This window comes from Silene latifolia, chromosome 7 (assembly GCF_048544455.1).
Source record: "Silene latifolia isolate original U9 population chromosome 7, ASM4854445v1, whole genome shotgun sequence".
NCBI lineage: Eukaryota > Viridiplantae > Streptophyta > Magnoliopsida > Caryophyllales > Caryophyllaceae > Silene > Silene latifolia.
Genome location: NC_133532.1, coordinates 16,952,770 through 16,968,894, shown reverse-complemented (window position 1 = coordinate 16,968,894; position 16,125 = coordinate 16,952,770). Strand labels below are relative to the sequence as shown.

General features: G+C 36.0%; 1 protein-coding gene across 1 annotated transcript; it reads right to left on the bottom strand.

Moving 5' to 3' along the window:
* Positions 1 to 304: 304 nt before the first annotated feature.
* LOC141591864 (uncharacterized) lies at positions 305 to 13,953 on the bottom strand. Its single transcript, XM_074412355.1, has 12 exons — positions 13,873 to 13,953; positions 13,672 to 13,761; positions 6,317 to 6,394; positions 6,120 to 6,194; positions 5,163 to 5,215; positions 4,520 to 4,670; positions 3,219 to 3,329; positions 2,641 to 2,767; positions 2,449 to 2,546; positions 1,792 to 1,930; positions 889 to 941; positions 305 to 628 (listed from the first exon to the last, which is right to left on the bottom strand). Exons 1-12 carry the CDS (start codon positions 13,924 to 13,926, stop codon positions 545 to 547), a joined length of 1,113 nt encoding a protein of 370 aa, XP_074268456.1. The 5' UTR covers positions 13,927 to 13,953; the 3' UTR covers positions 305 to 544.
* Positions 13,954 to 16,125: the final 2,172 nt, after the last annotated feature.

The window sequence follows — 16,125 nt, the reverse complement described above, 5'->3', positions numbered from 1 at the left end:
AATCGCTATTTGAAGTAGCGATTTGCCTCATATATAGAGAAAAACAAAAAAAGTGATGACGTGAACCCATTGGGAGAAAATAGTTTGAAACGGACCATAAAGCGCGAGTTAGTTTGATTTTGAACCCTATTTTGAAAAAAAATTCCATGAAAGTTTGTATACTATAATACTCATTAATGGAGCACTCCGTATGATAAAATTCTTCATAAGTTCATAAATATTGCAAATGTTCGGTTATAACGTTGCTCTAAGAATAGTCGTTCCTTAAAAAAATGAAAAGAAATTATTCGGAAAAAAAAAAAAAAAAAAAAACAGCAAATTGTGTGGCAACTTTTCATTACAAAAGAACCAATTTGCATTATCGCGATTTGTGTTATTTAGTACTGCTATTTGGCAGGACTATCTTCTGAATTTTGATTTTCATACTGTTTACAAGAAAGTCGGGGTGAGTCGAACCCTAGTTTACACGCTAATGTACTCGTGATTCTTGACTTCTTGCACACAGAGAGTTCTTCACAGCACCATGCCCTTCAATTATAGGCCTTCACTCAAGAAATGGTACAAGGCGAGGATCGGAATGGCGTGGAAGGCCAGTTCTCGCTCCCAAAGCTCTACAACTGAAAGCTGCCTGCAATGCATAATGGTTAATGAGTGTATATGGATTGCCAGTTTAATGCCTGCACTTCTATGTTTACTCTGACTCTTATATTAACTCGGATGTCCACATTTGATACATGAGTCTTGGACATGGTAATCAGCTATGATGAAGTAAGTCCAGCACTTCTATGTTTACGGCCATACACTCGTGCCGGTTAGAAGTTTAAACGGAGTCCGAGTAACATAGTTGCTCCTCTTTTTCATGAAATTTACATTTATGAATAGACTTACTACTTGTGCAGCAAATGGCAGCATCTTTTCTGGTGACATATTCGTGCATACGGCTACAAAAGTTCATGAAGCGAACATTAGTTACCAACAGTAACAGTGGCAAAATGCAATGATAGTAAGCAGTAAATTCTAGAGTAGAAGGATTTAGTAGAGTTTTTTTTTTCCTCTGAAATTTGGCTTTCTTTGCGAGTTCTTCTAAGAAATTAGCAATAATGGCATAGTCAGGGTTCTGATCAATCAACTTTTTATGTGACATACTTCAGAAGATCAGATTGTCTCGGCTTTTAAAATTGCCCTATTCAGGCATTTCTTACTTGGGTTGTTCAAGTGCTAAATACTCTATCCGTCCCATCATTTGTTAACCTAATCTATTTTTGAGTCTCTCGCTCATTCAGTCATTTGTTTACGTTTCTAATTTGAGAAGGTTTCTCATGAGTTATTTGATCATGTACCTCATCCACTTGCAATGCACATTTATGCATCCAGTGGAAGAGGAGTATAATTTTCTAGAGACATTGACCCGACCCATGCAGAATTTTGTCAGTAAAGACGGCCACAAAGGAAACAACCACAAAATTACCCATTTACCCCGATGACAAAAGGGTTCCCGCAAAAGGTCAGATAAAGGCGTCACGTGCATGCAGCTTTAACCTTTGCGTTAACAACACAAACAGAAGATTTTGCCCCACTACGAAAATTGCACTATGAAAATTGCAGAGATTTCTGTTGAATGATTGCCAATATACAATAAAAATAAGTTCAATAGGTTTAGGGAGTCATTTAACTTTATTTGATCTTAAGAAATGTGGACTATTTTTTATAGGATAAAAAATAAGTCCGTGTACTACGAGTATGCAGATCACAAAGTGCCGCTAAAAAACTGGATGAAACTGTTTCTCTTACCAAAAAGGACTGCCCCAATAAAAGCATCTCCAGCACCAGTTGTATCGACAAGTTCTGAAGGTGGTATTTTCTCTGCTGTTCCCACATGTAACCTCCCGGAGAGAGTGCCTAACCCATCTGCTCTCAATTTCATTACGGACTGAAAATTACAATGTTAGAGGAGAATGAAACAAATTATATTAATCTTGTAGAAAATGCTAGGTAATCTTCGGGTGGATAAAGATTCAACAGATAAAAATATTCCGTAGAAATCTCACCCATGCAATGGAACATTTGACAAATCAGCTCCTTCAATAGTCATATATTATCTACGGAGTATTTAGCAAGAAAAATGTGTTTCTCGAAATTCTAGGTCCACAAACCCCTAATAGTCTTAATTGCATCGTGGTATACTCTCTCAATGTTCATACAAGTTATAAACTGCTGGACATCTTGTTTCCAAAAGCAGCAGACATTAACAAATCTTAATCAAAGTTCTACAAATTCATGCGAGAAAAACCTTCAAGCGTCTTTTCACTTAGGGAGTTCAATAAATACCAAGCCACATGAAATACATACGAAAAACAGATGAATGCAAAGATACTGATAATAATTTTGTCACTAAAGAATACAGCAGGAAATTGATCAGATGTAATCCTGAAAGAAATTTGTGCTTACTGATGATATGCTGGACGGGGTGCTGGAATGATAAGATGCCCTCTGCTTCAGAGATTCGAAAACTTCTTCAATATCCATTACCTCAAGATCTTGAGCTTCTAAAAATGTTACAACATAGTTAAAAAAACTGAACAATGCCCAAAAGTTGTAGATCTATGTTCTTAAGCTTGTCTTTGATTTGAGAAGACACACCAATAACACTTCTTTCTAACATGACACATCCTTCCTCACCAAGCGTCACAATCACGAACTTAACATTTGGTATTTTTAAAAGCATGGAGAGGAGAGCTTTTGGAAGTGATGATGCTTCTGTCCACACCTGTGACATCAAAGTCAGGTATTTAATCTACTGCACATATGATAACAATGAATTTGACATTCAGGCCATGGAGTCAACTCCCTTTATTTCAGAAAGACTTGCTATTTTAACAATGACACAATAGCTAAGAAAAACAAATAAAAACATGGGAAAAAAAGTGTGAGTGGGTCACTTGGTTGAGGTTTAACAAAATATTTAACTGAAGAAAGCTACATAAAAGAAAGTGCGCCACTTGGTTGAAGGCAATATGGTCTTTTGTAACTATATAGTTGACCCCAAAAACGGTAATTGTTCATGAATCGGCTCAAAAAAGAAAAAATGGGAAGTCTTTCTGACGCGGAGTAAATAGAATGAAAAACACTGAAGAGCTACTCAGAAGTTAGGCCAGATGATCGATTGCTATGATAATCCCACAGAACAGAAAATACACTATTCGACCAAGAAATCTTGCCTGTGGGAATTTAGCTGCGCACACCACATAGGTGGCAAAACTCAGAAGTTCATCCAGTCCATCCCTCTTCTTTTCTGCATCTATCAGAATTGGAATTCCCCTACGAGTTGCCTGCACTGGGAAAACATATTGAACTCTATGATTGTTTCTTTTCTTCAACCATACAAAACATGCCCTACAAGTATCATCTTTGCTAATTAGGCCATGCGACGATATAGTCCATTCGCTTTTATACACATATTCGAGGGAGGAGTAGTTGGCAGGGGAAAGGAGCAAAAAAAGTGTTGGTACTTGTACTCAGTTCTTGGTTCCTGCATAGTTGTATATATATATACCAACACACAGTATTTCTGAATTGAAGTAGTATAATTTAGGCACCTTAGACATATCTTTCATGAAAATTAGAAAGATGAGATTACCAGAAACTTGGAAAGACCTATTCTATTTCTATCATAACATTCATAAGAGCACAGAACAGGATTTCCGATCAGCATGCTGAGCATTTTTTGCAGGCTTCTGACAATTGGCACGGTACTCTGGATTTATTTGCAAATGTGTATAGGATAAAGAGGAATATGTTGCACAGTATGGTTTTTGCAGCAAGAAATATAATGCAGCTCGGGTGGCTTCTAAACAACTTATTTTTGCCTTCTTTTGCTCGACATCAGCAGGGTTCATTAAAGTTGAGAATAGTCCAAAAGCATTAAAAAAGTTTAGGAGAAAGTAAGTTCAGGGAAATCTACCAAAGTTCAGATGGGCTGATTAAAATGCAAAGTCCAAAGAAGTTCGGCAAATGTGAGTCATAGAATCCTTAACTGTCAAAATTGCAGTCGTAGTAATCTGGACGCACCTTCATCTATATTTCTGTACTCATCTATGTTAAGTATCAAACAAAAAGTATATCTGATTTGATCTCAATGTTTTTTGTCTAAAAGGCCTGGCTGTCATATTTTTACTAGTACTTTGCGTAAGAATGAGAATGATAACAAAAGATCAAAAAGGAAAAGAGACCACTTCCCATAAAAGTGAGGATGAATCTATTATCCTCGGGTCCGTCCAGTTACAACTTACAACCAGAAAAATATACGAGTGCACCCACAGTTCTAACATCAGCTACGACCCAATTTGACCAACTATTTTACATATGGTGCACCCATATACTCTCAACAAACCTAAATTCTGTTGAAGGTACAAATTGAAAAAAAGTATTGACCAACCCAAAAAGCTTTCTTTCCATTTCTACAATTCTAGAAAATAGGTTAACAAAATTATTAATAACAAAGCAAATAAATCATAATTACCTCTTTTGCGATGACTAAAGCAGTTTCATGTAGTCTAACGTCAAAATACACAAGTCTGGATCCATTTAGAGCTGAATCTAATTTATTTGGTGAAAGTTCGTCAGGTGTCAATGGTGGATATCCTGGAGTGTGAATACAAGTGCGAGTCTTCCTGAACACACCAATTCAATGAACTTACACATTTATACTCATGCCACAACTAATGCTGGAAAAAAAAAAAAGGACAAATATTGTCATTACGTTAGCTTGTTGTTTTAAATCAGGCGAGAAGGAAAACTACCGGTATGTACTTTTGCACACGGCACAAGTCCCAAATATAGTTAGACTTTAACCCCTAAACATAAGGCTAATTGTAGAATCTTCGCGTTTGAAGTTTGAATCCAAGAAAGGCCTAATTTTTGGTACTTCGCCACTCCGTCAGTGAAGTACCACTGTACCAGCTGCCTAGTTCATTGGGAAATACAAGGGTCCTTTGAAATCCAATCCCCAACAATATACACAAATGCATAAGGACATACTTGATATTAGAAAGTTCTCTTCTTGTCATCCTTCTCTCTTTTTTTCCTTTTATTTTGGTTTTCGTGGAAGGTTGGGAGAGGGGTGGAGAGGCAGTAGAAAAATACAAGCTAAGGGTTTAACTTACGTTTCATTATCAACTATAATATAGGTAAATGGGGAATTACCCTCTGGTGTGACCTGCAGAAATGAAGCAGCATCAGTGAACATATGAAATTTATGGTTTGACTCTTAAATCTTGAACCTAAAATTCCCTTAACAAAATTCATTCAAAGAAAAGAGCCCTATGAAACCGGAACAACTATAAGTGTTCTCCACAATGAATCAAGCATGCCATATTGTCCAAGCCACCCACAAGGGCAGTTATGATGCCAACGGTTCGTACCATGAGTACGAGTACCACATGCTAAGAAGCTCCAACTATGTGGTTTACCCACATGTAATAGGAGGAGGAGTTCCTTGATTTATAAAGTAATGAACTACTTCCTCATTTTGTCAATATGAAACACTCACATGTGGGTAACCCAAATAATTGGAGCTTCTTAACACTTCCTCTCACATGTGAACTCCCTTAGAAACCCAGGGTGAAACCGTGAGAGGCTGATTAGCAAATCCTAAAAGAGGCCCTCCTCCACTGCCATATTTTAGGCCCAGTTTAAAATAATCAAATCCAGGAGAAAACCAATACCATGTTAAACCATGAAACGGGTCTGGGTGACACCTATAAAGAGGAGAGAGAACCCACTTCATAAGCCCGTTCCATCCTTAAACCAATTGTTGGTTTTGGTTTAAGAATGGATACTCCTTGGGCTAATGATGTGGGTTCTCTGTCCTTATAGGTGTGGCCCACACCCGTTTTCATGGTTTAACACCACCCTTCAATGACATGCCTCTTATCCTAGCTGACATATGTTTAAGACTTCTAAAGTCCTAATTAAGCTGAAGTAAATTTATATCGAGAATATGTGCCACCACTGCATCAATTTGCACCTAAGGTCCTATAATAGATGATAAATCATATCCAGGGGGAAAAAAGAGGAAACAATCTAAGAAACTGTTTAATGGGAAAGGATAATGAGCTTACAATGAAAAATGACGTGTCAACACCGTCGGCCTCAAGCTCCTCTAATATTCCTCTACCTTGGGCATCATCAGCAACCTATAAAACAAGATCTATGAGCAAAGACACAGTAGACAAGACTTGATAGCTCTTTGAATACTCGTTAGCAACAACTCAAAGCAAGATAAAAAGTAGGGGAAGAAAATGAACCCACTCTAGACCTTGGATATCAACCTTGGACTTAATCCCAAACGAGCTGCACAAGTCAACGCATTCCCAGCATTACCACCTCCTTGTACCTAAGAAATTAACCCATCACATTGCAATAACAGTTGAATAGGTGAAACCGAAAAGGGAATTTTTTTCGTCAAATATATTACTTACAGGGTTGCAGCTGATAGTCATCATGATTTGACAAAACTAATTGTAATATATACCCGTGTGTATTATTTCTGGTAAGTCAGAACTCCTCTTAGCGGATTTCTAGACTTGTTAGTTTGCTTTCTCTCAAGTCTTAATGCAACTAACATAAGTATCAAAGTTTATAAAGTCCAAGTATCAACTATCAAGTACTTTATCCTTTACTAATCTCTTTACTCTCTCAATGTAGACGTGTCCCACTTTCAGGTGCCACAAAATAAAGAATTTCTCATTCATAATACACCACTTTAAACAAGTATTAACATGTACATAACTAATAACTTTAAGCAATATCATTTTGTAATTCTACACGATAAAAATAATCAAACAAAATACTACGGCCAATAATTTCGGGATTTCTTAAAATACTAAATCCAGAATTTGAAAAATTCTATAAAGTCCCAAATGTACAAGTCTCAAAATCGAAATCAAATTTCTAGCAAAACTCCGGACATAAAACGTCCTTTCCAAATCAAAATAAAATCATTGTTCAATACTAAGTTGCATGTTCCAATGGCCTCCGCATGTGAAACAATATGGTTTCCTCAAAAGAAAAAAACATTCAACGCCCACTGGTTTCCTTAGTTATAGGAATAAATATAATAGTTGGGCCTCAACCATTATATTTAACTTAATTTAATAGGAATAAATATAATAGTTGGGCCTCAACCAAAACCTTAAGGTGATGATTGAGGCCCAACTATTATATTTACTCCTATCACTTAGGTTTGTCATACCGGGCAAAATATTCGAAAAATAGATTGTAGTTATAGAGTCAATCTACTGTATATTATGATTAACATTAAGCATATTAGATTCATAGCAAAAAAAAAAAAACGTAAGAAAATTACCTTTCTTCAGCCAAGCCTTGAAGTAAACGCAGTCTTCTTATTAAAGAAGAACCACGAAGACTTCTCTTTATGACTAATGAGCTGGAATCTTTCTCATTCTCTTGAAGTGATCTTTCCTTTTTTGACAAAGAAGCAATAGTAAGGTTCACCTTCACGCTCTACTTTCATCAACAATCTCCCTCCTCCCAAACACAAATGGTCCTAAGTTCATTAATTGACCATTTATGCTTATGTATGTTCTAGAAGATCTTAAAGGGGGGTATAGTGTGCAAGAAGAGCTTTGTCAGACGTTTCAATGGTTTAAGGAGATATTTTTTACTTTAGTATGTTGGTCGACTAAACCACAACTACTAGCACAAATTTTGGTCTTTATGAACATTATGGAGAACGGTTAGATTTCTCCACTTTTCATAAAGATCAACGGCATCTCGAGTAGGCATGTGCACCGGTCCGGACTAGACCAGAACCGGAATGACAAAAACTCTTGGAACGGAAACCGGACAGGCGGTCCAAGACCTGTTGGACCAGAATTTGTCTGTACACGCCGTAATCTCCTACTTAATATACCACATTATTCATGTTATACCTATAGAAATATGTATTATTAAAGTCTAATAATGAATAATTAAGCATACTTACATTAATTTTATATAAACTAATCTACAAAAAGAATTAAAAACGCTAATTCCGGTCTTCCCCAGGTCCGGACCGGAAATCGGAATCCTTGAAAAACGTGGACCGGAATTGTCCGGTCGATTCCTGTTCGGTCCCGTCCTATTTTCTGGGCTGGACCGGATAATGCCCACCCCTAATCTTGAGCACTAATCTTTCTCCCACTTCAGTATGATGGTTCGTCTTTCCCTATAGCATAATACAAATCCGTGCATCCTAACTGCTGCGACTTGTGACTTGTGATTGTCAGTAGTACAGCATAGTCAAAATCAATGCATCCTAACTGCATGCACTAGCCAAGAATAACCAAAAGGATGCATGGATTTTGATTATGATATACGAAACGACGAAACACCTAGCATAAGAGAGAGTGAGAGACTAGTACTCTAGATGCACTTGATCTTTATGAAAAGTGGAAGAAATCTAACAGTCTCTCCATAATCCTCATAAAGCCAAAAATTTGTGATAGTATCCATGATTTCATCGAACACCATACTAAAGCAAGAGATCCCCTTACAGTCGTTGATGAGCAGTTTGCAACTTCTAACAAGGATCTTGCTAGCACCTTGATTCATCATCTTTGAGGCTCAAAGTAACTAAAGGGGTGAGTGATTTTATCATGCACGCGAGAGACATTGCAGCTTAAAGGCTTTAGAAGCTATCATGTCTTAAGTCTTTCTTGTGCATCTCATTTTGTGCACTCTTTCTCCACAACATGCCCTTTTTAAGATTTTATACAACACACATAAGGAAAATGGTCAATTAATGAACTTATGACCATGTGTGTTTATGACCATGTGTGTTCAGGAGGAGGGGGAGATTGTTCATGGAGGAGAGCGAGAAGGTGAACCTTACTATGCTGCTTCTTTAAAAAGAAAAAGGATCACTTTAAGAGAAAAAGGAAAGATTACGGCTGAACGAGTTAGAAAGAAGGAGTTTACGTGTTTATTTGACAAAAAGAAATAGCATGAAGAAAGACTACATTAAGTTCAAGGCTTGTCTTAAGAAAAAAAAAAGGTAATTTTCTTACGCTTGTTTGTGATCAATCTAATATAATTAATGTTAAATCATAATATAGGATTGACTCTGGAACTACAATCCCTCTTGTGGCGGTGAGCGTTCTATCTTTTAGAAAACCGGATGGGCTCACATGTGCCACTGGCAGCGGCCTTTAAAGGGTCGTGGGTTCGGGTTTGTGGTGTAGGCAGCGGTCTGTTGGGGTGTGGCAGAGGGGTTGTAGGCAGGTGCTTGGTTGGTGTGGTATCGGTGGTTGTGATTAGGGTGGTTCGAATGGTTTTGACGGTGGTTGCCATAGTAGTTTTGACGGTAAGCGGCATTAGCAGTAGGATTGAATATGTCAGTATCGGGTTTTTGTTGTTTGATTAAAAGTTCATGTTGAAGTAGTTTTTCGTGGAGAGCTTCAAACGTGATTGGGTTGTCACGGGCACGAACCGTGTCGATAACGGGTTTGAAGACTTTGTAATCAAGGCCGCGAAGAACCTTTGATATGATGTCTTCGGGGTCGATAATTTTGCCCATTAGGGCAAGTTGGTCTACACAGGCTTTGAAGGTATTGATATAATCGGTTATCGATTGATCGGAGGTTTTGACAATCGAATCTAGACGGTCTTTTAATTGTAAAATATGAGCACGAGAGGGGTTTGCATAGGTTTGTGCAAGAATATCCCACGCTTCTTTTGAGGTTTTTGCGCGGATGATAAGGGCTTGGACAGTTGATGAAAGAGTACCCATAAGAGCACCCAATATCAACCCGTCTTGTTTAAGCCATGTAAAGTAAGAAGGGTTGGGTTTTTCGGTTTTGTCATCACCCACAATGGTGGGTGATGGTGCCGGGTTGGATCCATCGAGGAATCCAAGTAAACTAAAACCAAAAAAGATATTAGTCAGTTGAAAATACCGGATGTGTAATTCATTGGAGTGAGCTTTACACGGTGATTGATTCAACGAAGTTAAGGGAGCGATGGCGTCGTGGGGGTTTGGGACGGACGGTTCTGGTTGTTTGTCATGGTGGAGGAGGCGGGTTTGGTGGAGATTTGGCGTTTGAAGGAAGGTCGACGGGGTTTGAGGAGGTTTTTGGCGGATCGTGTGCTCGTGGATACCATATAAGAAAGGTAATGTATGTATATAAAATGAATGAATGTTTACAGCTTATGAGGAGCATATATATACTAATCCTAGGGGTTTATTTGAGGAAGGAAAAGGGAGCCTATACAAGATTTATGTACTAATTGATTTTATACATTTATCTTTGCTATATTTACTAGGATACAATATTATGGGTAATAAAAGTCATATGGATATGAAGCTTGGTATTAAGTTTAACTTAATTCTTAATCATGTATATTCTATTACTAAATGAACATACAATAAATATAATAGCGGAAGCAATATAAAAGTAGATCGAGAATTAAAACCTTCCGTCGTTGCTTATTGGATTCCAGAACAGCTTTTATCAAAATTCGATTTATAGAACCCGATTCCGAAAACCTGAATCGCTATAAACTGACTTTGGTATCAAACCCTCACAATTTAGATGGTGTATTGATACTTAAGAGAGGGTAGGTTTAGTAACCTTATTAATTGCATTTATACTGATCTTGCCATAAGTTGGAAAAACATGGAAAAATATGTGGATGGTTTACTGAAGTGGAGAAAGCCGTGGGATTAGTGAGCTTGTTACCCTAAATACTAGGTAACTCCCCTAACAATGGGCGAGCTGACTTTCTCATAATTGACTTAATAATATTATTAATATAATATTATGAAAAAGTCTTACATTCTCCCACCTGGCTCATTTGCACGAGAGACCGCATATACGAATCCCACTTTACCAGAAAAGAGTAACCTTTTCACACTCTTCCATCAACAATATCTCCTCCTCTTGAACACACATGGTCATAAGTTCACCAAATAACCATTTATCCTTATGTGTGTTATAGGAGATCTTAAAAAGGGCATATTGTGAAGGAAGAATGCATAAACTCAAATGTACCAGGAAAGTGTAGACATGGTAACTTAGAATACTGAATACCTTTAAATTAGGCTGCAATGTCCCTCATGTGCATGATAAAATCACGCACCCCTTTAGTCGTAGTGAGCCTTAAAGATGTGAATTGCGTAATCAAGGTGCTCGCAAGAGCTTTGTCAGAAGTTTCAAACTGCTTATCAATAGCCTTAAGAAGATCTCTTACTTTAGTATGCTCCTCCACTAGACCACGTATACTAGCGCACAATTTTCGTCTTTATGAACATTATGCAGATATAGTTAGAATTCTCCCATTTTTCATAACAATCAACTTTATCTCGAGTACTAGTAACCTCTATCTTATGTGGTTCGTTGTTCTCTATAGCATAATTGCAATTTATGTCTCCTAAATGCAGTAAAACTCTTTCTTTTCACACCTTGTAGTTGTCACCGTTAACTGAGAAATGTCAATTTTGATATTAGAAGAACTTCTGACTAATATTAGAGCAAATAGAACATATATGCTTAGTAAAAAAAAATTTGAGACTTAAGCTTTATCACATCTTACCAATTTAAATCATGCTCATATGAATCTAGTGACATAAAACTTAGAGGTAGTGAATAGCCACATCATCTCTAATTATATAAAAAAAATTGGGACTACATGTGGAAATTAGACATTTATTGTGATTAACTATACGTGATGTGATGAGACCTAACCACATGAATCTTATTATATTTTGTATGATATTTAGGATGATATATTGAATTATGTTTCTTGATTTACCCACACGAGTTAAGAAATGAATATGATTTATAGTTTCATCTTAAAGTTTAATTTTTAATTTTATGTATCTAATTTGAGTAGACATTAGCCCACGGGCAAGTTTTACGTCACTAGGTTCATATGAGCATGATTTACATTAGTAAGATGTGATAAAGCTAAGTCTCAATTTTTTTGTTACTAAGCATGTATGTTTTATTTGCTCTAATTTTAGCTGGAAGTTCTTTTAATATCAAAATTGACATTCCTGAGTTAACAAGTGACAACTACAAGGTGTGAAAAGAAAGAGTTCTACTGCATTTAGGAGTTATAAATTTCGATTATGCTATACAGAACGACGAACCAGCTAAGATAAAGGTTACTAATACTCTAGATGAAGTTGATCGTCGTGAAAAGTGGGAGAAATCTAACTATATCTCCATAATGTTCCTAAAGACGAAATGTGCGCTAGTATCCGTGGGTTAGTTGAGCATCATACTAAAGTGAGAGATTTTTTAAGGCTATTGATGAGCAGTTTGAAACTTCTAACAAAGCTCTTGCGAGCACATTGATTATGCAGTTCACATCTTTAAGGCCCACTACGACTAAAGAGGTGCGTGATTTTAATCACGCGCATCAGAGATATCACCGCCTAATTTAAAGGTATTCTAATTTACCATGTCTACACTTTCCTGGAACATTTGAGTTTATGCATTCTTCCTTCACAATATGCCCCTCTTAAGATCTCTTATAACACACATAAGGATAATTGGTTACTTAGTGAGCTTATGACCATGTGTGTTCAAGAGGAGGAGATATTGTTGATGGAAGAGTGTGAAAAGGTTACTCTTTTCTGGTAAAGTAGGATTCGTATATGCGGTCTCTCGTGTGGGAGAATGTAAGACTTTTTCATAATATTATATTAATAATATTATTAAGTCAATTATGAGAAAGTTAGTTCGCCCATTGTTAGGGGTTACCTAGTATTTAGGGAAACAAGCCCACTAATCCCACGGCTTTCTCCAATTCAGTAAACCACCCACTCATTTTTCCATGTTTTCCAACTTATGGCAAGATCATTATAAATGCAACACTACACTTTCTGATTAATAACGGGGCCTAGCCCCTCATATGTACCAAAAAAAAAAAAAAACACTTTCTGATTAATAAGGTTACTATAATACACTTATGACCGTGTGTGTTCTAGAGGGGAGATTGTTGAAGGAATACTATTGTCTATTGAATTAGATTCATTTCTCTTTTTTTTTTAGACAAAGGTGTAGATTCATTTCTCTGTCCTTACTATATTTCGTATATAAACCCATATACAACACCGTGACACACATTCTATCTACAAAATAAACAACCCATAAATTTAATTGCGGAAGCGAAAAACTAGATCAAAGAAAAAACCTCCGCCCATTGCTTACGGATTCATGAACTGCTTTTGTCAAACCCAATTGTTATACCCGTTTCTGGAACCCCTTGTCGTTTATCGATTTCGGTTTCAAACCCTCACACCCATAGATGGTGTATTATTTCTTAAGAAAGAGTAGATTTAGTGACCTTAATCAGAAAATGAAGTCACTTTTTCCTTTATACTGTTTTTTCCCATAAAAAACAGATTCAAGTGACTAAAGAAGTGCAGGGTTGTTGCCTGCAAATGAGGAGAGGATCATGGGTTGTTACCTTGATCATAGGTAACTTCCCACTAAAAAAGGAATACTTTATTATCTGAAAACTCAACTTAATTATTTACTAATTAATTTATTTATTTTCCGGATATTCTTACAAAAATGAATCTAATTTAATAGCATTCCTTGCATAAGTACAGTCAACCAATGTACTCTGAACAAATCAATCACACATTCACACTGCAATTACCTGAAAACTGGTGCTTCTGATTTTGTCATCTGGCTTAGGGTAGCTAGTCACTGCTGCTAGATAGTCAACTACTGCACCTCCACAACCTAGCTGTTTTAATCAAACCGTAAACAAATAATTGAGACGGAGGAAGTAATATTGTGGCAAAATTTAACAAGTTCATTAAAAACTGCATAAAAGTGATGATAACATAACACGTACAACAATGCGATCCTCGGGCACAGCAGCAGCCAATGATGACGACAAAGACGACATTTTGGGCCTGCAAGATTAATTTTTTACCTTGTTTCAATGCAGAAAAACTTAATGGGTATTTCATTAAATTACTGAAAGAGGGTATTTTGCATCAAATTATTATTTTTTTGATAGTGGGTATTTCATCAAAGTACTGAATAATTAGAAGAACAATCAAATGACCGTCTCTCACTGTAAGACGGTCTTATACAATAATTACTGATACAATATATAAGACTACAAGAGTAATTGAAGAGACGGGAGGGTGAATGTTAGAGAAAAAGAGACCTGAGACAAGAATTGACACCTGGGGAATATAGAGGAGAGAAAGGAAAGGAAATAGGTGGTTTAATTAAGGAAGGATTGATTGGGATTTGATTTGTTAAGAAAGACGTCATTTTTTAATTGTTTAAGTTCAGTAAGTGAGAGTGTGGACTCTGTGGAGAATGCAATGCTGAAGAGGATAGCAGATTGCAGGTTCTTCAATATTCACCTCTAGCCAAGTGGCCAACCAACCGAATATAGAGTCCTTCTATTGTTACAGTCCGTCTTGCTTGTGACGGAGGTATCCGTCACAAGGTTGCGACGGGTCGGATTGTACCGTTTATATGGTAAATGGGTAGACAACGGGTATTGTGCATGTACAGTTAATGCAGACTAATAATATTGTGCATGTACCATTTATATTATTCAATTACACTCTTCCCAGTGCACCATTTCTACCACACAATGAAAAGTGATACATTATTCAATTACACCCTTCCCGTCTAAAATTCATTCTCACTTTCTTTTCATATTCTCTTTCTCTCTCTTATCTCAACTTTCCAGATTCTTCAACTGCATACAATTTAACCTTAAACCCAAACATTAACATAAAAATTGGTAACATGACAAAGAAAACAACACAAAAAAGGCACCACCTAAGAGGAATACTAGAGGGAGAAATGCAAGCAACGATGTCGGATGAGGTATTCTCATTTCCATAAATTTATATATTTTTCAGTTTATGTGATGATTGTTGATTTATATTTGTTTTTAGTTGTTAGTTTGTGTTTTGTTGTTTTTGTTGTTGTTTTTAACTTAGTTTATTCATTATTTTGGATTTTTTGTTTTTAAATTGATTTATATTGTTCTTGGTTTATTTGATTTTATTATTTTGGATTTAAATTGTTTTTTTTTCATTTTAGTTTGATTGAATGTTTTATACTGTTTTTAATTTTTTTAGTTTTGTAGTTTGTTGATACTTTCGTTTGATGAATGTTTATTTGATATGTTATCAGTTTTGTTGAGTATGTTATAATTTAGTGATTTCACTTAGTTATATATTGGTTATTACCATTTTATTGGTTTTGTTAACATTTGTGGGTATTAAATCTATTAAGATGTTACCATTTTGTTGGTTATGTTGTCAGTTTTGTTGGACATGAAATTTATTTTGATTTTGAAATTGTAGTTGATTTGTGTTTGTTATATGTTGTCAAATTTATTTGATATGTTATCAGTTTTATCAGAAGTTTAGGAAGAGGTGTCTTTGGAGCGAAATAAAGAAAAGTGCAGCAAGTAAAGGTGGTTAAGACTAGGGCATTAGCGAAGGAAGGTGAGGCAGAAGTGGTTGATGGCGCGGTTTTTAATTTGTGTATAATAATGTTACCATCTTAGTTGGATTTTGTAACCATTTTACAAAATGTATTACAAAATATAATCATATTAGCTATAATGTAACCATATTAGTCAGAGTATGTAATCATTTTACGATGTACTCAACTTGTGTTTAATGTTTGGGACTTTATCTTAGACATGTTCTTTTGGGTGGCATAGTTTTCGTTGATTTTGAGTTATAGATAGTCATTATATTTAAGCACCAATGTTTGCACAATTTGCCAATATGTTACCTATTTCGGATGGTTAACATATTCGATAAGGATGTAAACATTATAGCCATATACATTGACAATGGTTATCAACTTCAAAATGGTAACAGATGGTACACTTAACATATACAATGTCATAGGTAATTCCCTTTTTTTAATGGTAACATATTGAAAAAAGATATAAACATAATTTGTAAAATATACTCCCATAAGTAGTACATAAATAATGACAACTTGTTTACATATTTATCCATTATGTTACCAATTTTATTATAGTAACAGTTTGTGGACAAATCATAACATTACTTAACATATACAATGGTATAGGTAATTTACTGATTTAAATGAT

What these genes read in the sequence shown, in the direction of transcription:
- LOC141591864 (XM_074412355.1), bottom strand. Translation starts at nt 13,926, where the DNA reads ATGTCGTCTTTGTCGTCATCATTGGCTGCTGCTGTGCCCGAGGATCGC. An exon ending in GTCCAAGGTTGATATCCAAG is followed by an intron (nt 6,195 to 6,316) that starts GTCTAGAGTGGG and finishes CTTGTTTTATAG; the next exon opens with GTTGCTGATGATGCCCAAGG. An exon ending in CCCCGTCCAGCATATCATCA is followed by an intron (nt 1,931 to 2,448) that starts GTAAGCACAAAT and finishes TGTAATTTTCAG; the next exon opens with TCCGTAATGAAATTGAGAGC.